Here is a 26,018-nt window from a genome sequence, read left to right on the forward strand (position 1 = left end):
TTTTTTTATTTTTTTTATTTTTTATTAAATTTAGCCAAATTGGTTAGCTGTGCTGAAAAAAATGAAGCAAGCAGTGTTCCTTTCCTATTAGTGTAAATGTCCCTCAAATAAAATTACCCTTAGAGCAATGTCATAATAAGGTATTTTTTTTTCCTGTTTTACCAGGAAGTTGCTGTTTTCGTGTTTGACAAGAAGTTGATTGATAAATATCAAAAGTATGAGAAGGACCAAATTATAGATTCCCTGAAGCGGGGTGTTCAGCAGTTAACAAGGCTCCGTCACCCACGGTTACTTACTGTGCAGCATCCTCTTGAAGAGTCGAGGTAAGACGGCTTATAACGGATTCACATTGAGCAGAATACATTTTTAAGTGTGCTACACCTAGGGGCCCTGTAAGACTGCACGATTTTAGGGCCAATTATTGGGAATATGTGTTCATAGGAAGGCTCATTGGTGATAATTGACCCTTATAATTGATAGTTTGTCAGCTGATGGGGATCTTTCATCAGGAAGATGCCCAAATATCGGCAGCACATTTCCATGTGTAATCGGGGATGTGCTGCGGGCAATTGTCCCTCCCACATTTAGTTTGCTTCGGCCTGTGTAATCACGGATGGATGTGTTACCAGCATTCGCACTGCAGTAAACTGCAGCTTATGACAAGAATTGCTAGTATAATGCATACACATGTTTCTGAATGTCGAAGTAGTCACACATATGCACCGCCCGGATCTCGAGTAGGCTTGAGCGAATCGACCTTCGGATCATAGATCCGAAGTTGATTTGTTCAAATACATTGATTTTAATGCTGTTTCTGTACAGCATTAAAATGTATTGGCTCCGTGGAGCCAAAGTTCGGCTCGCCTGAAGTCGTGCAAGACTTCGGTGAATTCCTACTGTATTCATATCTGCGTATTTAAAAACAATTTAAAATGGCAATCCGAACTGGGCTTTGCTACCGAGGTACCAGCCAGAACCAAAGCCCATTTCATATTCCTGTTTTAAATAGTTTTTAAATACGCAGATTTGAATACAGTAGGCGAGACTAACTTTGTCTCAACATAGCCAATGCATTTTAATCCTGTACAGAAATAGCATTAAAATCGAAGTATTTGAACAAATCTACTTCAGATCTATGATCCAAAGGTCGATTTGCTTAAGGCTGGTCTCGAGGACCTCCCTTCTCATGAATCGGTGGGGGTACCAGTAGTCAGAACCCAACACTGTGGTTAGATGATAAATGTTCTTACAGGAAAACCCCTTTAAAGAATATTGCCATCTTAGAGCACAATTTGGGTTTAAATCTAAGGTAATCTGCATGCAAACCTTGGTTTTAAATGCATTCTATTTCTTAACCGGTCGTGAATTATAGTCTGTGTTCTGTCCCAGAGCAGTACTCATAGTTCTGCAGAATTGCAGTATTATATGCTGGTTCTTCACTAATACATTTTTGATCTAATCTAACTTTAGCTACTCAAAAAAGATATTCATTTATCAGAACCGTGCAGTCACAGGTCACACACTGTGCTGATTCTAGAGTGTTTGCTCTGGTGATTTGTATTCTGGAAAGTGTCATCTTCACAAATAGCGTACAATAAACTTCTGCCAGAGAAGCTAACTTTCTCAGGGATGTGGATCTGATGGCAAGCGTTTTATCTATTTCCAGTGGCATCCAGCCGAATGCTCAGGGCAGCCCTGATGTATAGAATTCTAAATGATGGCCTTTACAGAAAAGTGCACATGCGGTAATGTAGGAAGTAGAGTTATTCTTTCTTCTTTTGCTTCATGCAGGGATTGTCTTGCCTTTTGCACAGAACCTGTATTTGCCAGCTTAGCTAATGTTCTTGGAAACTGGGACAATCTCCCATCTCCACTCCCTGCAGATATTAAGGATCATAAATTATATGATGTAGAAACAAAATATGGCCTGCTTCAGGTAAGAAGTGATTTTTATCTATGAAAATAGCACTGGATATATTTGTTTTTGATTCATTTTTTTAATTTACATTTTTAGAAGTGAAAAACACATAGTCCACTGTACAACCCTGTAGAGCAGGGAGATTACCATGGGCCAGGCTTCAGTAGCGTCCTGGCTCCCATGGTAACCGATCGGAGCCCCAGGATTACACTGCTGGGGCTCCGATCAGAAGCTGCCACTGCCACCAATGAGGAGGAGGGGAGAGGGGACCCTGTGGCCACTGCCACCAATGATTTTAATACTGGTGGGGCGTGCACTGCGCCACCAATTTTTTTTAATACTGGGGGGGGGGGGGTACACTGCGCCACCAATGATAATTAACCTTTAATACAGATACAGGAGTTTGGTGCGGCAGAATCACATAGCCGGCACCCGACCTCTGACAGGGAGCTGCGATCAGCTGCAGTTAACCCCTCAGGTGCAGCACCCGCCTCCTGTATCTTTAAGAGGACCTTTCATGGGTCCGGAATTTATTAACTAAGTAGCAGGACATGTAGAGCGGCGCCCAGGGATCACCCTACACTTACTATTTTTCCTGGGCGCCGCTCCGTTCGCCTGTTGTGGCCGCCATTACTGTCTCCTGTGCTGTATGCTAATTACTACTATGGGAACACCAGGGTGGAGACATCCGCTTCTCTCCCTGGGCGTTCCTTCTCCCTGGCTGTACCGCTGTCCAATCACTCCGCAGAGCGTCACAGCCAGGGAGAAGGTGAGTTTTTTTTTTTTTTTTTTTCTCCCTCGCTGTGACGCTCTGCGCAGTTATTGGACAGCGGTACAGCCAGGGAGAAGAAAAACGCCCAGGGAGAGAAGCTGATGTCTCCACCCTGTTGTTCCCATAGTATTAATTAGCATACAGAACGGGAGACGGTAACGGGGGCCACAGTGGGCGAACGTAGCGGCGCCCAGGAATAAAAGTAGGTGCAGGGAGATCCCTGGGCGCTGCTCTACATGTCCTGCTACTTAGTTAATAAAGTCCGGACCCATGAAAGGTCCTTTGGTTAATTATCATTGGTGGCACAGTGGCCACAGTCCCTCCCCTCCTCCACCCACTCTCTCCTCATTGGTGCCAGTGGCTGGCCGGCATCACAGTTGGAAGAAAGGAACGCTCTTCTTCCTTCCCGCTGTACGGCCGCCCGCTGTGTGAAAGGGTGCTCATGCGCCTGGCGTCTCCGCTCCTCTGTATTGCCGTGGCCCGGCAAGCAATCTTCCGCGGCCTGGCGGTTGAGGACCGCTGCTGTAGAGGACAGCACATACGAATAAATACCACATGCCATATCAATAAATATGAGAAATAATCAGTATATGTAAATATATAAATAAAATAAATGATAATATATATCATACATTTTTTAAAGGCTATGTTCACCTTTGGAGGCATTTTTTATGATTGCATTTCACTCATTTTTGGCTAAAAATCCTATTTTCTATTGGCCTTTATTAAAAATATTGAGCCGTTCTGTCACAAAGGATTAACTGTTTTTCTAGCTGTGTGACTGGTACTTTCACTTTCACTTTTTGTGTGGTCATCTAATAACCCTCATCTCTAAACTACTAAGAGGTCATTAACACTTATTAAGCCACAATTATATCAGTAAGATTGAGCTTTGAATGTTTATAATGTCAGAGAGCAGAGATAAGGAGAAGGCGAACTGGCCATCACTAATGAGGAGTTTGTCTGCTCCCCAGATGACCAAAAAGATAAAAAAAAATCCACAGGCAGCTTAGTAGAGCATCTCAGCTCTGTACACAAAAAAAGGATTCCATAATTTTTAATAAAGACCAATTAAAAAAAAGATTTTTAGCTCAAAATAAGTGCAATGCAATAAAAAATTGCCCCCAAAAGTGTACATAGCCTTTAAGGAATCTCTATTCAGAGTAGCACACTGTCCCAGTGCAGTTACATAGTATTAGAAACAATGTTTATTATATGATAAAGGGCTCATACAGATGACCGTATATTTGTGTCCGCATCCGTTCCACAATTTTACAGAATGTGGACCCTTTAATCTCAGTGGACCCACATAAGATGCGGACAGCACATTGTTATGTCCGCGTTTGTAATTCTGTTACGTGGCATCGCAAAAAAGATAGAACATGTCCTATTCTTGTTTGTAATTGTGGAAAAGAATAGGCATTTCTATTATAGGGCATCCGCAAAACAGATACAGTTGTCTGAATGAGCCTTAGGGCAGTATGCGATTTGAAATCTTTTGGCATATTTCTATTTAATGATAGGTAAAATTTCTACGCATATGCAGCGAACGCTGACTCAAACAAACACTGTGTGAAGCTAGCCTTCTACTTTATCTATGGCTGTTATGGGTTTTCTATGTTGTACCTGTGGGATTGTCACTGGCCGTTTTTCAGGTTCCATGTGTAATCGGCTGAGGAAAGGATTGTCTGACATTTTAAGCACAGATTTGCTAATAACAATTTTTGTCTCTTGTAGGTTTCTGAAGGCTTGTCATTTTTACATAGCAGCGTCAAGATGATCCATGCAAATCTCACACCAGAAAATATAATTTTAAACAAAAGTGGTGCCTGGAAAATTATGGGTTTTGACTTCTGCAATCCATCGGTAAACCCATCAGAACAAGAGGTAATTCCAAGGGGACACATGACTGGCAGGAGTAGCAATTAGTTTTTTGTGTGATGTTCAGTATTGAATACGGTCTTCAGTTTTACAGGAGCAAGTGACTTTTGTATTAGCAATCCTGGAGAAATAGGAAAGAATAAGGCCAAATAGATTTCTACAACAGATGAAATCCCAAAGCTCTAGAGATACACGAGATGTTATCCTAAAATGTTGTAGGTGATGTGATATTCATTTCTGGGGGTAGTGTTCAAACATAAAAAACCTGTACTCGCTTGATAAATCACCACCGCTCCCCTTCTGATACCAGAGCATGAGATTGGCTGCAGTAGTCACATGCCCCAGTATCAGAACATCATCCCTGGGCCAGGCAGTGTTACTTCGTATTGGATGGGCAGGTTATCCGTGAGGTGAGTACTACTTTTTAAGTTAATCGCATCCTCAGCAGTTTTAGCCATCATTTTATTTTCTGCCAGAAAACTCCTTTAATTACAATTATGACATAATTATCCAGAGGACTGGAATTCTGGTGACTTGGGAATCTTAGTTTACTGCGAGAAACAAATACTTGTGGATTTTCAGTAGGCAATCAAAAGATTACATCAATGTTTGCATTAACACAGCAGGTTATTGGTCTTCTCAGGCCTCTGTATGTTCTTCACAGTGCATTTAAAGGGAACATGTCACCATGAAAATGCAGTGCAATCTACAGTTTGTATGTTTTAGAATGTTAGGAGCTGAGCAGATTGATATATAGTTTTATGGAAAAAGATTCCACAAAACCTTTTATTTATTCATTTAACTCTCTGATCTTCATGAGCTCTGTAGCCATGTTAATGATCCTATTAGTGATTGATACCATTCCCTGTATGTGTGTATACAGAGATAGCTGTCAGTCACTGATAGTTGAACACAGGGGAGGTGTTATCAGTGATTGATAGCATTCTTTGTGTAAGTGTATATAGAGATATGTCAGTCACTGGTAAGACCACCCACTGGGACTATATACAGGAGAATATGACTGTAAATAATAATATAACTGATAACCAGCATGGGTTCACCAAGGAGAGAAGTTGTCAGACTAACCTGATTTGTTTTTATGAGGAGGTGAGTAGGAGCCTGGACAGAGGGGCGGCTGTGGATGTAGTGTTTCTGGATTTTGCAAAGGCTTTTGATACTGTCCCTCATAGACATTTAATAGGTAAAGTAAGGTCTTGGAAAGTATAGTTTGTAATTGGATTGAAAACTGGCTGAAGGACCGTGTCCAGAGAGTTGTGGTCAATGATTCCTATTCAGAATTGTCCGGGGTTATAAGCGGTGTACACCAAGGTTCAGTGCTGGGTCCTCTATTATTTAATTTATTTATTAATGATATCGAGGACGGGATTAATAGCACCATTTCTATGTAGTACTGTAGAGTCTATGGAAGATGTCCATAAACTACAAGCTGACTTGGACACTCTGAGTGATTGGGCATCAACTTGGCAAATGAGGTTCAATGTGGATAAATGTAAAGTTGCGCATCTTGGTAGTAATAATCTCTGTACTTCATATGTCCTAGGTGATGTAACACTGGGAGAGTCACTTATAGAGAAGGATTTGGGTGTCCTTGTGGATGGTAGATTAAATTATAGTATACAATGTCAATCAGCTGCTTCTAAGGCCACCAGGATATTGTCATGCATTAAGCGAGGCATGGACTTGCGGGGCAAGGGATGTAATATTACCCCTTTACAAAGTTTTGATGCGGCCTCATCTGGAATATGCAGTTCAGTTCTGGGCACCAGTACATAGAAAAGATGCTCTGGAGCTGGAAAAAGTACAGAGGAGAGCGACTAAACTGATAAGGGGCATGGTGGGTCTTAGTTATGAAGAAAGATTAAAAGAATTGAATTAATTTAGTCTTGAGGAGAGACGTCTAAGGGGGGGACATGATTAACCTATAGAAATACACTGCTCAAAAAAATAAAGGGAACACTTAAACAACACAATGTAACTCCAAGTCAATCACACTTCTGTGAAATCAAACTGTCCACTTAGGAAGCAACACTGAGTGACAATCAATTTCACATGCTGTTGTGCAAATGGGATAGACAACAGGTGGAAATTATAGGCAATTAGCAAGACACCCCCAATAAAGGAGTGGTTCTGCAGGTGGTGACCACAGATCACTTCTCAGTTCCTATGCTTCCTGGCTGATGTTTTGGTCACTTTTGAATGCTGGCGGTGCTTTCACTCAAGTGGTAGCATGAGACGGAGTCTACAACCCACACAAGTGGCTCAGGTAGTGCAGCTTATCCAGGATGGCACATCAATGCGAGCTGTGGCAAGAAGGTTTGCTGTGTCTGTCAGCGTAGTGTCCAGAGCATGGAGGCGCTACCAGGAGACAGGCCAGTACATCAGGAGACGTGGAGGAGGCCGTAGGAGGGCAACAACCCAGCAGCAGGACCGCTACCTCCGCCTTTGTGCAAGGAGGAACAGGAGGAGCACTGCCAGAGCCCTGCAAAATGACCTCCAGCAGGCCACAAATGTGCATGTGTCTGCTCAAACGGTCAGAAACAGACTCCATGAGGGTGATATGAGGGCCCGACGTCCACAGGTGGGGGTTGTGCTTACAGCCCAACACCGTGCAGGACGTTTGGCATTTTCCAGAGAACACCAATATTGGCAAATTCGCCACTGGCGCCCTGTGCTCTTCACAGATGAAAGCAGGTTCACACTGAGCACATGTGACAGACGTGACAGAGTCTTGAGAAGCCATGGAGAACGTTCTGCTGCCTGCAACATCCTCCAGCATGACTGGTTTGGCATTGGGTCAGTAATGGTGTGGGGTGGCATTTCTTTGGAGGGCCGCACAGCCCTCCATGTGCTCGCCAGAGGTAGCCTGACTGCCATTAGGTACCGAGATGAGATCCTCAGACCCCTTGTGAGACCATATGCTGGTGCGGTTGGCCCTGGGTTCCTCCTAATGCAAGACAATGCTAGACCTCATGTGGCTGGAGTGTGTCAGCAGTTCCTGCAAGACGAAGGCATTGATGCTATGGACTGGCCCACCCGTTCCCCAGACCTGAATCCAATTGAGCACATCTGGGACATCATGTCTCGCTCTATCCACCAACGTCACGTTGCACCACAGACTGTCCAGGAGTTGGCAGATGCTTTAGTCCAGGTCTGGGAAGAGATCCCTCAGGAGACCGTCCGCCACCTCATCAGGAGCATGCACAGGCGTTGTAGGGAGGTCATACAGGCACGTGGAGGCCACACACACTACTGAGCCTCATTTTGACTTGTTTTAAGGACATAACATCAAAGTTGGATCAGCCTGCAGTGTGTTTTTCCACTATAATTTTGAGGGTGACTCCAAATCCAGACCTCCATGTAAAGAACAAAGTATTTCAGAAGAATATTTAATTAATTCAGATCTAGGATGTGTTATTTTTGTGTTCCCTTTATTTTTTTGAGCAGTGTATATAAATGGGCCGTACAAAATATACGTCGAAAAAGCTGTTCCATGTAAAATGTGCTCAAAAGACAAGGGGGCACTGCCTCCGACTTGAGAAGGAAATGTTTAGTCTCCAGAAGCGTCAAAGCTTCTTTACTGTAAGATCGGTGAATCTGTGGAATAGGCTTCCTCAGGACGTGGTCACAGCAGGAACAGTTTTAAAAAGGGTTTAGACGAATTCTTAAAAGTAAATGACATTAATGCTTATGACATTTACTTTTAAGAATTCGTCTAAACCCTTTTTAACCCCTTAAGGACCCATGACGTACCGTTACGGCATGGTTCCCGAGTCCTTAAGGACCCATGACGTACCGGTACGTCATGTGTATTTCCGATCGCCGGCGGGCGGTGATCGGGACCCGGTGCCTGCTCAAATCATTGAGCAGGCATCTTGGCTAAATGAGCGTGTAGGCGATCGCCGCAAACCGCAGGTCAATTCAGACCTGCGGAGGCGTGTGGCGGTGCCATCAGGTCCCCATGCGGCTGTAGGGGGGACCCGATGGCATGGAAGGCAGCGCGATGCCTAAGGAAGGCATTGCGCTGCCTTCCGGTGACAAGCCTGTGAGATCCAGCCCCCTGGATCTCACAGGCCGGAAGCTGTATGAGTAATACACACAGTATTACTCATACAGCCAATGCATTCCAATACAGAAGTATTGGAATGCATTGTAAAGGATTAGACCCCCATAAGTTCAAGTCCCACAAGTGGGACAAAAAATAAAGTGAAGATAAAAGTTGTGAAAATAAAGTTTTCCCCCAAAAAATTAAAAGTTCCAAGTAAAAATAAACAAAAACGTCATTTTCCCCAAATAAAGTTAATAAAAAATGGTAAAGAATAGGGGAGAAAAAAAAAGTATACATATTGGGTATCGCCGCGTCCGTATCGACCGGCTCTATATCATATCACATGACCTAACCCCTCAGATGAACACCGTAAAAAATAAAAACTGTGCTAAACTGTGCATTTTTTTGTCACCTTACATCACAAAAAGTACAACAGCAAGCGATCAAAAAGGCGTTTGCCCACCAAAATAGTACCAATCTAACAGTCACCTCATCCCGCAAAAAATGAGCCCCTACCTGAGACAATCGCCCAAAAAAAAAAAAAAAACTATGGCTCAGAATATGGAGACACTAAAACATCATTTTTTTTGTTTTAAAAAAGCTGTTATTGTGTAAAACTTGCATAAATGAAAAAAAAAGTTTACATATTAGGCATCGCCGCGTTCGCATCGACCGGCTCTATAAACATATCACATGACCTAACCCCTCAGATAAACACCGTAAAAAATAAAAACTGTGCTTAATAAACCATTTTTTGTCACCTTACATCACAAAAAGTGTAATAGCAAGCGATCAAAAAGTCATACGCACCCCAAAATGGTGCCAATAAAACAGTCATCTCCTCCCGCAAAAATCATACCCTACCCAAGGTAATCTACCAAAAACTGAAAAAATTATGGCTCTCAGACTATGGAAACACTAAAACATGATTTTTTTTTTTTTTTTTTATTCAAAAAATAAATCCTTGTGTAAAAATTGCATAAATAAAAAAAAGTATACATATTAGGTATCGCCGCATCCGTGACAACCTGGTCTATAAAAATATCACATGATCTAACCTGTCAGATGAATGTTGTAAATAACAAAAAATAAAAACGTTGCCAAAACAGCTATTTCTTGTTATATTGCCTCACAAAAAGTGTAATATAGAGCAACCAAAAATCATATGTACCCAAAAATAGTATGACGCAAATTTTCCTCCATTTCTCCTAGACCTTCAAAAGGAACTAGAAAACATAGCAAAAATGGAGATATCGTGGCTAGGTAGACTGGCAGCCTTCCAGCAGCATGTGCTCCCTAAACTGCTTTATTTGTTCAGGATCCTCCCAATGGAATTACCCTCTTCCTTTTTCAATGCTGCTAATAAACTTCTTAATAGGTTCACTTGGAAGAAAGGCCCCCCCCCCCCGCATTGCTAGGACTTTTATGTCCAAATTTCAAAAAGTGGGTGGATTAAATCTCCCTAATATCTATGATTACTATCTAGCCACTAGGGTGCACCAACTTAAAGAATGGTGGACTGATGATAATCCCAAACATTGGGTATTGAACGGACAACTGCCCCAGTCCACAATTTGAAGGCAATATTGATGGCTTCCCTCTTTAAGGAATCACTGGCTCAACCCCTCCCGTATCTAATTTCTACCTCTTTAAAAGCTTGGAAACTGTACCATGGGGGAGGTAATGGAATATCTGCATCCATAGCAAAATTCACCCCAATAGAGACATTGCAATGCCTCATCCCTGACCTTTCTCTAGAGGGGTGGAGGGATGGTGGCGCAGCAACGGTTGCAGATTTGCTTCACCAAACAAGCTTGAACTCCTTTGAAAACTTGCAAACCCGCTTCAATATACATAAAAGGGATTTTTATAAATATTTGAGGATCCGTCATTTTATGACCTCTAACCCTACACTTACTGTGAACGTGCACATGGAGCTCCTAAACCAATGGGCCCTGACACAATCCAAATGGAAAGGAATACGCCCTCTTTACTCGTTTTTAGGCAGTAAAAACTCCTTTGCAAAGACCGCCCGTATTGTTTCGTGGGAATTGGAATTGGGACGCAATATCCCCTCAGCGCAGTGGTCCACAGCTATTGATTACGTGACTAAAAGACTGAAATGTGTGTCACATCTTGAATCTTATTCAAAAACTCTACTGAGATGGTACTTCACCCCCCTGAGACTGAGTTGCATTTATCCGGGTTCTGGACTGCTGTGCTGGAGAGGATGTGGAGGTAAAGGGTCCCTATTACATATACTTTGGGGTTGCCCCCTGCTACAAGATTTGTGGTCTAGCATCTTTCAACTGGTCAGTGGGATATCGGGTCGTGTGCTAATAAAAGATCCAGCCCTAGCCCTGCTCTTTATTGATATTACAGAAATCCCATATAAATTCAGGACCATCTCTATGCATCTGTTTTTAGCTACAAAACTGGCCATAACCAGGTATTGGAAAAGCTCAGTAATTCCAAATGTGCAGGAAATTTTAAGATCTGTTGATACCACTAGATCATATGAAAAGATGATGGCGCACAAGGGTTTCACACTGCGTAGATTTGAAAGGGAGTGGGCACAATGGGCCAGTCTATCCCCTGGCGGTTAATATGAAAAACACTAGTCCTATTTAACAAGGCCCACTCAAAGAGCCTTGTTTAACTATGTAGGCTATTTAGATATGACCAACTGATCATGCTCGCTGTTGCGAGAGGTGCACATTATAATGCCTTGATCTTTGCATAATTCTCTGCCTTTTTTCTTTCTTTCTTTCTGTTGTCGTTTTCGTTTCTTGTCATTTCTATGTTTTTCTACTTTACCAGATATTTACAATTCAGCTGTATTAAAGTTGTACTAAGCAGCTCTATACAATGTAATAACCTGGAATACACTGTAGTGCCTTGCCTCTGCATACTCATGTATAACATTTTTGTATGCTAATGTAATGTATTATGACATGTGTACTTTCGCACTGATCTTTGTATACTGATCATTCTGGTTAAATGAAAATATTCAATAAAAACATATTGAACGATAAAAATCATGGAGCGCACCGCGCATGCGCAAGACTTGCACAATCCCATCCTTAGCAGGATGTCAATCACAGTGAAGGGAGGACGGGTAAGGGGCGCACTTAGCTTGACTTGAAGCAAGGAGGCCGGTGCTGACATGATTAGGAACACACTGGGGGCTACTGTAAGGTAATGATGTTGGTTTAAAATGTGTTTTGGAGGTGACCGGTTTCCTTTAAAGAGGTTCAGTTCTGGTGCCGGAGCTACAGCAGAACAGAACCGAACAGCTCTGTCCACCAATACAGCATTGCTTCCGTTGTGGGGAGAAAAATCAAACCCCACTAATCTGATATTCAGGACCTATCCTAAAGATAGACCAAGAATATAAAAATCCTGGTGAACCCCCTTTAAGGCCCTTTTACTTGGGCCAAAAAGTTTTATTCCTGATCATTGCTCCATGTAAACTGGAAAACACTTTGTCATTGATCATATGTAGTCATTAAAATCATTGTTAGTAAGTATTCATATCTCCCTGTGTAAATAGGGATGTGCTGATGACAATATAAAAACAGATTAACAATAACGGTGATGGCTCCATGTAAATGGTGTCAAATGAGGGTCAACCAAATTGCTATATCATTAATTAGTGCTGGTTACGGGCAGGAAATCTGCGAGCGTAAAACAACCCTTACTGGCCTGGCCAGCTTAAAGGGGTTGTCCAACGATTGAATGTAAAAAATGAAAATCCAATATCGTATAGTACATGACTTTCTAACAAATGTAGAACCAGCCCTGTACCTCACATGGATCCAGAAATTATCCCCGATCATTGCGCCAGTTAGTCTGCTGGATTTACTTCAAGCTGGCAGCACAGGGGGAGCGTCCTTTCAACTGCAGCTGGTTGCATTTGAAGGATGGAACTAAGCATGTGCTTCCATCCCAGTTAGCAGGACAGAGTATTTAGAAAAAGAGAAACCAGCAGGTGGCGCCATACAGATAGATTTCGATGAATAGCTCAAGTACTAAAGTTTAAATTCCATGTAATTACAAAAATATTGAGATCTAAGTGCCGGTTTTAAAAAGAAAACTGAATATGTTGCTGTTGGACAACCTCTTTTAATAACTTTTATCTAGAACTCTCATCTAAGTTATATGTGCTAATGCTGATTACATTTTGTCTTCTTTCTGCAGACAAAGTATGTATCTAAAGAATGGGATCCTAACTTACCCTCGCTGTGTCTGCCTAATCCAGAATACCTGGCACCAGAGTATATATTGTCAGTAAGCTGTGACACTGCCAGTGACATGTACTCGCTTGGTGTTATCATACATGCAGTGTACAACAAAGGAAAGACCATCTTTGAAGTCAACAAACAGGACATTTACAAAAGCTTTAGCAGACAACTAGACCAGGTATGCTCTCCACATTTAGAGTGATTTCCCACACACCCTTGGAAACATATGCATGCTCTGCAGACCCAAGAGCTTTTGCGTATAGGGGTATCTGAAAGAATAGTTGTTCAAACGACAGCTATTGAAGATATATGGGCACTTTAAAGAGGACTTGTAACTACAGAATGCAAGGCAATCTGAAAGCAGCATGAGAAGTCGAGCAGATATATAATATTTTTGTAGGAAAAGATTCAGTAAAACCTGTAATTTAGACATTTCTATCTTTTTGCTTTTTTGCAGCCCTGTGAAAAACTATTGGTACAGGGAGGGGGAATTACCAGTGACGGACAGCTATCTCTCTGTGAACATTTATACACATAAGGCCTCATGCACATGACCGTTGTTCTGGTCCGCATACGAACCGCAGTTTTTGCGGCTCGTGTGCCGACCCATTCACTTCAATGGGGCCACAAAAGATGCGGACAGCACTCCGTTTTAGGGGTGCACCGAAATGAAAATTCTGGTCCGAAACCGAAAATTCAGGATGCCCTTGACCGAAAACCGAAACTGCCTTTTTGCCCAAATACTTTTAAAATACTTTTTTTTAAATGATTTTATTAATAATTCTTTTTCATGAATTAAATTCATCTGTGGGTGGCGCTGTTATGGAGAGGGGGATCTGTGGGTGGCGCTGTTATGGAGAGGGGGATCTGTGGGTGGCGCTGTTATGGAGAGGGGGATCTGTGGGTGGCAATGTTATGGAGAGGTGGATCTGTGGGTGGCGCTGTTATGGAGAGGTGGATCTGTGGGTGGCGCTGTTATGGAGAGGTGGATCTGTGGGTGGCGCTGTTATGGAGAGGTGGATCTGTGGGTGGCGCTGTTATAGAGAGGTGGATCTGTGGGTGGCGCTGTTATGGAGAGGGTGGATCTGTGGGTGGCGCTGTTATGGAGAGGGTGGATCTGTGGGTGGCGCTGTTATGGAGAGGGGGGATCTGTGGGTGGCGCTGTTATGGAGAGGGGGGATCTGTGGGTGGCGCTGTTATGGAGAGGGGGATATGTGCACTGTTGTGGGGAAGGGGATATGTGCACTGTTATGGGCATAACAGTGCACAGATCCCTTTCCCCATAACAGTGCACAGATCCCTTTCCCCATAACAGTGCACAGATCCCCCCTCCCCATAGCAGTGCCATAGACCGATCCCCCTACCCATAACAGCCCCGGCCCTGCTGCTCACAGCAGACTAATCACTCACTGCATCTTTATTTTACCTTACAATCGTGACGCTCCAGTAACAACTCTGCAGGCAGAGCGGAGGGCGGCGTAACGTCACTTACTCACGTGACGCACCTGCTCTGCCCACTTTATGAATGAAGGAGGCGGAGCAGGCACGTCACGTGAGTAAGTGACGTTACGCCGCCCTCCGCTCTGCCTGCAGAGTTGTTACTGGAGCGTCACGATTGTAAGGTAAAATAAAGATGCAGTGACTTAAAGTAAACCGCCCGCCCGGCGCGGGTGACAAATCCCAAACCCCATATTTTCTGCCGATTATGTACCAATATCGGCCGAAATGGATTAGGCCTATTTTCGGCCGATATTTTCGGCCGCCGGAATTTCGGTGCACCCCTACTGCGTTTGCTCCGTTCCGTAGACCCGCAAAAAAATATATAACCTGTCCTATTCTTGTCCGTTTTGCGGACAAGAATAAGCATTTCTACAATGGCCCTTCCGTTCCGCTAATTGCGGAAACCACACGGGCGGCTTCCGTGTTTTGCGGACCGCAAAAAACGAAACGGTTGTGTGCATGAGGCCTAATGCTATCAATCACTGATAACTCCTCCCTCCTGTACTTATGGGTATTAATAGGAGGTGGAAAAAAAAAACAGATACAAATGTATTCAGTTTTACTGAATCTTGCATTTTGTGGTGACAGGTCCACTTTAAGAGTTGGATGCAGGGTCAACCTGAAATATGAGAAGTGATAACCCCATAAAATATTACATACTACAAGACAGCAAAGAAAGAAATGGGGGTTAGTCAGCACATGCCATGCCATGCCAATGCGCAGGTGCACGTAGCTAGGGCTGAAACGATTACTCAATTGAATCGAGTAATTAGAAACAAATAAATCCTCGATGCAAATTTTTTGCATCGAGGGTTTGTTTGTGTCATGTGACCACGGAGCAGGAGTGAAGCGCTTTTTATTACTCACTGCTCCGTGGTCACCCGCACCGCGCTGCACTGTACTGTATCCTGACACATCGTCAGGTCATAGTGCATGTTTGCGCACACTATGATCCGACACTGTGACGTCAGGACTACAGTGCACCGCGCGCAGAAGAAGACGGAGGAGCTGTGGATCGGCATCTCTACAGGAAAGGTAAGTACAGACGCGGGCGACATGGCTAGGAGGGGGAGATGGTGGCACTGGGGGGAGGCAAGCTGGTGGCACTGGGGGGGGGCAAGCTCGTGGCACTGGGGGGCAGCTGATTGAACGGGGGGGGGGCTGATGAGTTTTTATAAAGAAAAATGTTCTTTTAATTAGATTTTTGTTAAGAGTACTCGATTAATCTTTGGATTAATCGATTACAAAAATAGTCGATAGCTGCAGCCCTACATGTAGCTATGGCTGAAGGCACAAACACAATGGAACAGCACTTTGCAAACACAAATAAAAAAATAATAAAATAGTGCTATACAAAATATACTAGTGCTAATGCTATGCTCATTAAATAATTGTGAGATTCTTGGCACATACTAAAAGACCACAGTTATCATATGCAGTACAGTAGTAAGTTTTAAGGAAAATAATCAGATAACCAAGACATATAAAGCAAGTCCTTAATACAACAGAATTGGGCTACTTTCACACCAGTGTATTTGCTGGATCCGGCAAGGTTCAGCAAAAACGCTACCGTTACTGATAATACAACCATCTGCATCTGTTATGAACGGATCCGGTTGTATTATCTGTAACATTGCCAAGACGGATCAGTCATGAACTCCATTGAAAGTCAATGGGGGACGGATCAGTTTTCTATTGTGTCAGAGAAAATGGATCCGTCCCCATTGACTTGCATTGTGGGTCATGACAGATCTGTCTTGCTCCGCATTCCAGGACGGTTTGCTCTCCGGTCTGGGAACGCAACTAAACGGTATGGAATGCATTTTGGAGGATTCCGTTCTGTTCAGTTATGTTTTGTCCCCATTGACAATAAATGGGGACAAAACGGAAGTGTTTTTTTACGGTATTGAGTCCCTATGACTGATCTCAATACCGAAAAATATTAATGCTAGTGTGAAAGTGGCCTTACATAGTACATACATGTACCAGAAAAATAAAATGGAGTCGCTGCTCAACTGTTGTCCAAAGGGGCAGGTCATCTTGGCACAGACAGGGGGCAGTACAGAACCTTTAGTACCACAGAGGAGAGCTGCTAGACATCATACAAAAGTGTTTTACCAGTGAAATGACCATGTTTATTGGTTGGATTGAATCTGAGGCAGTGTATGTTAGTCTAATCTCTACTTACACTGGCCCAGAAAAGACCATTGTATGTTGAAAATATTGTATCCTGAGGCCATTGTATCTTGCCGAATCACTTTCCTATGAATTCCACACATAAGGCTTTTCTATTTAATCCTTTTTTCAAGAGAATATGTATATTGGTTAGGTTTGTGTTGCATATTATGTAGAATTTATACACTTTTGCTCTGTTCAATCATTTCTTTTTTTATTTTATTTTATTTTACACAGCTAAGTCATTTAAACCCTAATATCCTTGTAAATATCCCAGAAGAAGTCCGGGAACATATAAAACTCCTTCTCAATGTTACTCCAGCAGTCAGACCAGATGCAGATCAGATAACAAAGGTAGGGGGAGCTTGACTAGAAGCTGTTAACTTTGTTGTGTCCACTTTCACTAGCTACTTATAACATGCCTTTTAAAACATCATAGTCAACCTTTGTTTCACGATTATGGCAATACCAAATTTAGGGTATTTTCACACTAGCGTTTTTTTTTCCGGCATAGAGTTCCGTCCTAGGGGCTCTATACCGGAAAAGAACTGAACAGTTATATCCCCATGCATTCTGAATGGAGAGCAATCCGTTCAGGATGTATCAGGATGTCTTCAGTTCAGTCTTTTTGACTGTTCAGGACGGAGATAAAACCGCAGCATGCTACGGTTTTATCTCCGACTAAAAATAGACGGAAAGACTGATCTGGCCTTTCAATGCATTTGTCATACGGATCAGGATCCTGATCAGTCTTACAAATGCCATCAGTTGGCATACCTTTTGACGGATCAGGCCTGCAGTTCTGGACACGGAACTGCCTGCCGGAATCCTCTGCCGCAAGTGTGAAAGTACCCTTAGTTAGTTTTCATTCTCCTTTACTTCTTAAGAAAAATATGTATATAAGTGTATATAGGATTTACAGTGCCTTGAAAAGTATTCATACCCATTGAACTTTTAAAACATTTTTCACGTTACACCCACAAACTTAAATGGATTTTATTGAGATTTTATGCGATAGTTGCTACTGTGTTGGTCTATGTGAAGTGAAAATGATGCATGGTTTTCAAAATTTTAGATAATTAAAAATCTGTAAAATGTGGCGTGCATTTGTATTCAGCTCCCTAAGTCAATACTTTGTAGGACCACCTTTCTCTGCAATTATAGCTTCAAGTCTTTTACGGTATGTCTCTTCCAGCTTTGCACATCTAGAGGCTGAAATGTTTGCCCATTCTTTGCAAAATAGCTCAAGCTCAGTCAGATTGAATCTGTGAACAGCAATTTTCTAGTCTTGCCACAGATTCCCAATGGGATTAAGGTCTGGACTATGACGGGGCCATTCTAACACATGAATATGCTTTGATCTAAACCTTTCCTCTGGCTGTATATTTAGGGTCATTGTCCTGCTGGAAGGTGAACCTCCGCCCCAGTCTCAATTCTTTTACAACCTCTACCAGGTATTCCTCCAGGATTGCCTCCATCTTCCCATCAACTCTGACCAGCTTTCCTATTCCTGCTGAAGAAGAGCATCCCCACAGCATGATACTGCCACCACCATGTTTCATGGTAGGAATGGTGTGTTCAGGGTTGGGGTGCAGTCATCTGACTAGCGCACCTTCTTTCACATGTTTACTTTGTTCCCTACGTGGCTTGTGGCAAACTGCAACGGGACTTCTTATGGCTTGATTTCAAAAATGGCTTTCTTATTGACACTCTTCCATAAAGGCCAGATTCTCCCACCTGAGCTGTGGGTCTCTGCAGCGTCTCTGGAGTGACTATGGGCCTCTTGCCTGCTTCCCTAATTAGTCCTCTCCTTGCCTGGGCTGTCAGTTTAGGTGGACATCCATGCCTTCATAGGTTTGCAGTTGTGCCATACTGCTTCCACTTTCAGATGATGGATTAAACAGTGCTCCATGAGGTATTCAAAGCTTGCGATATGTTTTTTTAACCTAATCCTGCTTAACACTTCTCCACAACTTCATCCCTGACCTGTCTGGTGTGTTCCTTGGTTTTCATAATGCAGTTTGATCGCTAATGATCTCTAACAAACCCTCACAGAACAGCTGTATTTAAACTGAGAATAAATTACACACAGATGGACTTTGTCTACTAATGAGGTGACTTGTGAAGGCAATTGTTCACACTGGATTATATTTAGGGTTATCAGAGTACAGGGGGCTGAGTACAAATGCACGCCACACCTTTCAGATTTTTATTTAAACATTTTGAAAACCGTGTGTTATTTTCTTTTCACTTCACACATATTTGCGAATTTGTGTTGGTCTATGACATAAAATCCCAATAAAATACATTTAAAGGCTATGTACAGTGAGGAACAGAAGTTTCTCGCCCATATTCATTGGGGGACACAGGAACCGTGGGTATAGCTATGTCCTCTAGGAGGCGTTGACACTAGTAAAAGCTGTTAGCTCTTCCCCTGGCAGCTATACCCCCTCCAGCCTGGAGAGAGAGCTTCAGTTTTTTCTAGTTTCAATAGGAGGCAAGACCTCCCTGCTCTGCAGGGATCTCCTGAAGATTTTTTTATTTATTTATTTATTTTTATTTTTTTCCCCCTTCCCTTCCTACCCAGGGTTCTACGGGAGATCATGATGGAGGGCATTCCGACAAATCCTAGTCGCTCCGGATTGGCCCCGTCACGCGTGGTATGCCAACCTCGTTCTCCTTCTAGGAGATGTCCCTTGGTCACTGCCACTCAGACGACCTTCTTCCCAAGGTGCATTCTTACATCAGCATTTTGCTGACGGCGTGACTGTTACCACCATTCTGACGAGGAGACGGTGTTTAGCGGACGTCATCAGCACTATGACTCAGGCCAGGAAGCCTGCATTGCCCAGGATCTATTATAGGACCTGGAGGTCCTTTCTGGGCTTCTGTGACAACCAGGACATCCCCTCACTCAGTTTTCTCTCCCCACGGTCCTCTCCTTCTTAATCAGGGTTGGACCTTGGTTTAGGCCTTAGTACCTTGATGGGTCAGGTGTTGGCGCTTCTGTCCTTGGGCAGCTTCCACCATCCTCTGGTTCTCTGGTGCCATGACAACCTTCCTTTGGGAGTGGCACATACGGTTCTTCCGTACCGTCCTTTACCGCCTTGGGATCTAAATTAGTTCTCTCAGCGTTCCAGTCTTCTCCCTTTTGAGCCCTTGCGGGAGATCTCACTCCAGCTCCTGTTCTAGAAGGTAGTCGTTTCTTGTGGCTATCACATCCATCAGACGGGCGTCTGAGTTGGGGGCCCTCTCTTGCAGAAAACCCTTCCTGGTTCTTTACAAGAATAAGGTGGTTCTCCGACCCATTCCTTCTCCCAAAGGTGGTCTCTGACTTCCATATCAATGAAGAAATTGTCCTTCCTTCACTGTCCCTCTCCTTCACTCCCTACGGAAGGGAGTTACATTATTGGACGTTGTCAGAGCTCTGATCATTATTGGCAGTCTCCAGTCCCTTCTGGTGTACGAACACCATTTTTGTCTTCGGAGGGTTCTCGCTAGGGATTGGCGGCCTCCGAGGTGGCGAATGCACGTTAGATTTGGCCTGCAAGAGCTGAGGCATACCGCGCCCGGGCAGGGTTCCGCCCTTAGGTGTCACGGCTCACTCCGCCAGAGCGGTGGGCGCTTTCTTGGGCTGGGAGGAATCTCGTTTCGACTGCACAGTTGTGTAAGGTGGCTACGGGTCCTCCTACACACGTTCACAAAGGTTTACCAGGTGCATACTTATGCATCGATGGTCGCTGCCTTGGGCCGCGCGGTCTTGCAGGCGACAGTTCTTAGATGCCTGCAGGGACGCTTGCTTCCATGGGTCTGTGGTTTTTTCCCTCCCTGTGGACTGCTTTCGGACGTCCCACGGTTCCTGTGTCCCCCAATGAATATGGGCGAGAAAAGGATATTTTTGTATAACTTACCAGTAAAATCTCTTTCACGCTCTTCATTGGGAGACACAGCACCCACCCAGTACTGTTGTTCAACCACAGTTGTGGCTATTGCTGGTTTGAACCCCGTTGGGTCTTTTGGCATGGTTGGTGTTCCGTGTTTTTTCTTTGGTTGGCTGGCTTCTCCTGCTGCTTGTACACAAACTGAAGCTCTCTCTCCAGGCTGGAGGGGGTATAGCTGCCAGGGGAGGAGCTAACAGCTTTTACTAGTGTCAACGCCTTCTAGAGGACATAGCTATAACCACGGTTCCTGTGTCCCCCAATGAAGAGCGAGAAAGAGATTTTACTGGTAAGTTATACAAAAATCTCCTTATTTGAACACCCTGCGATTTTGCAAGTTCTCCCACTTGGAAATCATGGAGGGGTCTGAAATTCACATTATAGGAGCATTCCCACTCAGACAGAATAAAAAAAAATACATCAGATTGTATGATTTTTAAAGCATTTATTTGTCTTGCACTGCTGAACATAAGTATTTGAACACCTGAGAAAATCAGTGTTAATATTTGGTACAGAAGCCTTTGTTTGCAATTACAGAGGTCAAACGTTTCCTGTAGTTCTTGACCAGGTTTGCACATACTGCAACATGGATTTTGGCCCACTCCTCCACACAGATCTCCTCTAGATCTGTCAGGTTTTGGTGCTGTCGCTGAGCAACACAGAGTTTCAGCTCCCTCCAAAGATGTTCTATTGGATTTAGGTCTGGAGACTGGCTACTGGCTAGGCCACTTCAGAACCTTAATATGCTTCTTACGGAGCCACGACCCATCTTCAATGCTCTGAGGGAAGAAGGTTGTTGCTCAAAATCTCACAATAAATAGCCCCATTCATCCTCTCCTTAATACAGTGCAGTCGTCCTGTCCCCTTCACAGAAAAGCACCCCCAAAGCATGATGTTACCACCCCCATGCTTCACAGTAGGGATGGTGTTATTGGGATGCAACTCCTTTTTCTTTTTCCTCCAAACACGACGAGTGAAGTTTAGACCAAAAAGTTCTACCACATGGCTTTCTCCCATGCCTCCTCTGGATCATCCAGATGGTCATTGGCAAACTTCAGACGGGCCTGGACATGTGATGACCTTCCGTGCAATGCATGACTTGAAACCATGACTGCGTAGTGTTCTACCGACAGTGACTTTTGAAACTGTGGTCCCAGCTCTCTTCAGGTCATTGACCAGCTCCTCCCTTGTAGTTTTGGGCTGATTCCTCACCTTTTTTTTTATCATCAGTGATACCCCACGAGGTGAGATCTTGCATGGAGCCCCAGTCCGAGGGAGACTGACAGTCGTCTTTAGCCTCTTCCATTTTTTAACAATTGCTCCAACAGTTGATCTATTTTCACCAAGCTGCTTGGCAATTGCCCCGTAGCCCTTTCCTGCCTTGTGCAGGTCCACAATTTTGTCTCTGGTGTCTTTTGACAGCTCTTTGGTCTTGCCCATGGTAGTAGTTGGCGTCTGACTGACTGTGGGGTGGACAGGTGTGTTTATGATTGCTTTTTACTCATTTTTGGCTAAAAATCATATTTTCAATTGGCCTTTATTAGAAATATCAAGCCATTCTGTCACAAAGGGTTAACTGTTTTTCTAACTGTGTGACTGGTACTTTCACTTTATGCAGGTCATCTAATAACCCTTATCTCCAGGGGCATAGCTATAGGGGGTGCAGAGGTAGCAGTCGCTACCGGGCCCAGGAGCCTGAGGGGGCCCAAAGACCCTTGTGCTGCATAAGAAGACACTCAAAGCACTAAGGGAAGGGGGGCCCAAGCCTAACTCTTGCACCAGGGCCCATGAGCCTTTAGCTACGCCCCTGCTTATCTCTAAACTACTAAGAGGTCATAAACCACTTATTTAAGCAACATTCTTATCAGTAAGCTAAGGATTGGGCTTTAATGAGTGTTTATAATGTGAGAGAGCAGAGATAAGAAGTCCTTCTGCTCCCCAGAAAAGACCGAAAACCCACAGGCAGCTAGTAGAGCATGTCGGCTGTGTACATAAAAAAAAAGGATTCCATATTGTTAATAAAGACCAAGTGAAAGAAATGATTTTTAGCTCAAAATAAGTACAATGCAATAATAAAAAAATGCTCCCAAAGGTGTACATAGCCTTTAAGTTTGTGGGTTTAACCTGAAAAAATTTGGAAAAGTTCAAGGGGTATGAATACTTTTTGAATGGACTGTATATCACACTGATCTCACATGGTGTCACTGCATTTCATTAGGGCTGTTCATGCCATCATGTTGGGAAATGCATGTGGCACCCGCATGAAAAGATATCACAGCATACTTCATGCAATATATCAGACTGAGTTCGCCCCTAGAATTACTGGGAACCTCACTCTGAACTAAAATATCAAATTGAACAGTTTGAATACTAAAATCATGCTTTGTTCTTGATTTTACAGATTCCATTTTTTGATGATGTTGGTGCTGTGACATTACAATATTTTGATTCCCTTTTTCAAAGAGACAATCTTCAGAAATCCCAGTTTTTCAAAGGTTTGCCGAAAGTTCTTCCCAAACTGCCAAAGGTTTGTATCGAAGACCCTTGAGGGACACCACCTATATACATTGTGTAAATGCTTTTATATAACTGGGGCCCTAACTGAACAAGAAGAATGATGCCTTAGTCATCAATGGAGTACATTTCAAAGTGTTGCAAAAGCACAGTGCATCACAATATACTGTACTTGTATGAGAGATGCTTAAATAGTCTCTAACTTTTCACACAACTTTGCATAAATCAGCAAAGAAACCGTAATAAATCTTATCGGAGGAAAATGCAGCTCTCCCCCTTTCCTAAACAAACATTCACTCTGCATTCTCAGCTGATTCTGTCTTTTGAGACAAAGCAAATTTTCAGCTCACTGAAGAATCAGATTATAGCTGCTCACAGAAGTCAGGGGAGGGGGAGGAAAAGTAAGCTGACATGAGAGAGACGAAGGCATTGACAGGGTGGCTGGAACATATAATAGTGCTATATCTCACCCCAAGTGCTTGATTTACATCACTACTGCTCAGTACTTTTCTGTAATGTCTTAAATCGTGCTTCTAACACAGTAAGAGATTTAGGGACCAGAATCTTTGTATAGGAGACATGACAGCAACTATTGTCTACCCACTAGCTCAGGGGCAACTGACAATTAAAAATGGAGCCTACTGCGGGAGAAGTGTAGGATACAAGTCATATAATAGCCAGACATAGTGCAACTCCTCATGCACACATGACAGCTTATTCTGAAAGGTCATTGTAGAATTTGCTCTGCATTGCGGGTGCCTTAAATTACTGACTAACAACTGTATCTTAACTCAGTGTTGGATTTATTTACAAATAGGGATATACCTACATTCTAAATACAATTAAGGGAATGGGAGAGGGGATTGGAGGGGGTCAGGATCCCTGAGCTAGCTACACCATTCTCTCTCTGTCACACATGCCATGGGCTCTTTCTCTGTACTCAGAACACTCCTCTCCAGCAGGTCTCAGCGAATCACATTCTTGATTGTAGAGCCCAGAAAGACTTGTCTTGTCCCAGAGGTCACCATTGCTCCTACTTGTGAGCTAGGTTAGTGCAGATGATTACACAGGAAGAAATTCTATCATATACCCCTGCCCCCATCCCAGCATGTATGTCCTTGCTGACACAGGTGTGGGCAATAAATACCAGCAAGGGGTCGGTCCTGGCAGATCTTCCTTTCATCAGTGTCCCGCCCCAAGAACCCTTTGATGGTCCTCATTTGCATATCAAGCAGACCCGGGCTCATTCAGTTCAAGATATCAAGGAACATCTTTGCATCAAAGCTGTATCATAGATGTCAATTTTATCGGTTCCAACAGTCATCTTAAAGTGTAAGTATGCTTTAAAGGGGTTCTCAGGGAATTAGGAAAATGAAAATACTTAAATATTACTTTATTATAAAAATATTCCCAAATACCTTTCATTAGCTATCATGACTCATTTTGTCTAGGGAGCAATCATTAGGAGAAATAAAATGGCCACCGTCCTATTGGCGCACACAAAACCCCCCAAAATCACACAGAACTGAGCTAAAGAGCTGCTTTATCCTCCTCTCTGCTGTGCTTGTCAGGGATTATGATCCTGAATACAGTTTAATATGATATTTAGCTGAATCTCTGTAGGAATGGAGTTCATTAGGAGACATGAAGTACAGAGAGGAGGTGGGAGTGTGCCTGATGGGCTGCAGCACTTGTATGTAGTCTCTTTTACCACAGCCCCACATTACCACAGTCTGTCCTGTCCGTCCTCTCTTTACTTCAGCTGTTTCCTAATTAACTTAATTCCTACAGATATTTAGCTGAAGATCATATTAAACTGTAATGAGGATCATAATCCCTGACAAGTAGAGGAGGATGAGGCAGCTCTTTAGATCAGTGTTGTAAAGTAACTTGTCCTCCTGTGTGATTAGGACAGGTTTTGTGTACTGTGTGATTAGGACAGGTTTTGTATAATAGGACGGCGGCCATTTTATGTCCCCTGATGATTGCTCCCTAGACAAAACGAGCCATTATAACTAATGAAAGGTATTTGGGAATATATTTATAATAAAGTAATATTTAAGTATTTTTATTTTCTTGATTCCCGGAGAACCCCTTTAAGTACATTGTTTTATGTACTAACATTCCAAAATTCAATGGTAAATGTTGAGACTGGGATAGAAACATGCAAAAAATTATGGGTTGTAGCTTTGCAGAGTTTTACTTGAATAAACATACATGGGCATGTCAGCGTTTTCTATGAAATTTTTTGTTTTAATTTTACAGCGTGTCGTTATACAACGTATATTACCGGCACTGACTTCAGAATTTGTAAACCCAGACATGGTGCCGTTTGTGTTGCCCAATGTTTTACTGATAGCAGAGGAATGCACCAAGGAGGAATATGCAAAGCTCATTCTGCCAGACCTTGGCCCAGTTTTTCGGCAACAGGAGCCTATTCAGGTTAGTTTCCCTGGTCTGATTTTTAACATGATTTGTATTATTTTTTACATAAGAATTGAATAACGGGTTATTTGTTATTGGGAGGTGTTATTGATCATTATACGCGTATATACGTTGTAAGATTATATGCTTGGATATATCACTTGATTATGTATTCATGTGTTTCGCACTACAATTACTGAATGTATGTTACAATGAGTTTACTTATTGTCTAAAAGCATAACATAATGATGTTAAAAAATGTAAAAGCAATAATAAAGAACTATCTGAATTGGATAACAGTTTTATGTATGAGTGTGTTGTGTGTGACCCCTCCCCCTTATATGTGAATGAGGTGCTGGCATGTTTGAGTAAAAGTTAAGTTTAATCTATAGCTCAGCACAGAGTAGGGCTGCAGCTATCGACTATTTTTGTAATCGAGTATTCTATTGATTAATCCAACGATTATTTGAGTACTCTAATAACAAAATTAAAAGAACGTTTTTCTTTATAAAAACTCATCAGCCGCCCCCGCCGTGCCATCAGGTCCCGTCCCCCCCTCTGCCATCAGCTGCCCCCCCTCAGTGCC

The 26,018-nt window shown here is 43.0% G+C and overlaps 1 protein-coding gene across 2 annotated transcripts in view; it reads left to right on the plus strand.

Moving 5' to 3' along the window:
- The window catches only part of SCYL2 (SCY1 like pseudokinase 2), a 56,356-nt gene that overhangs the window by 15,124 nt on the left and 15,214 nt on the right, over window positions 1-26,018 (plus strand). For both annotated transcript variants that reach the window (XM_040407145.1, XM_040407153.1), the window contains exons 3-9: window positions 166-323; window positions 1,792-1,936; window positions 4,428-4,577; window positions 12,838-13,059; window positions 16,794-16,910; window positions 22,896-23,021; window positions 25,274-25,450. In XM_040407145.1, coding sequence (XP_040263079.1) covers window positions 166-323; window positions 1,792-1,936; window positions 4,428-4,577; window positions 12,838-13,059; window positions 16,794-16,910; window positions 22,896-23,021; window positions 25,274-25,450 — 1,095 coding nt within the window. The remainder of the gene's footprint in view (window positions 1-165; window positions 324-1,791; window positions 1,937-4,427; window positions 4,578-12,837; window positions 13,060-16,793; window positions 16,911-22,895; window positions 23,022-25,273; window positions 25,451-26,018) is intronic.

Source organism: Bufo bufo, chromosome 1, assembly GCF_905171765.1.
Source record: "Bufo bufo chromosome 1, aBufBuf1.1, whole genome shotgun sequence".
NCBI classification, from domain to species: domain Eukaryota; kingdom Metazoa; phylum Chordata; class Amphibia; order Anura; family Bufonidae; genus Bufo; species Bufo bufo.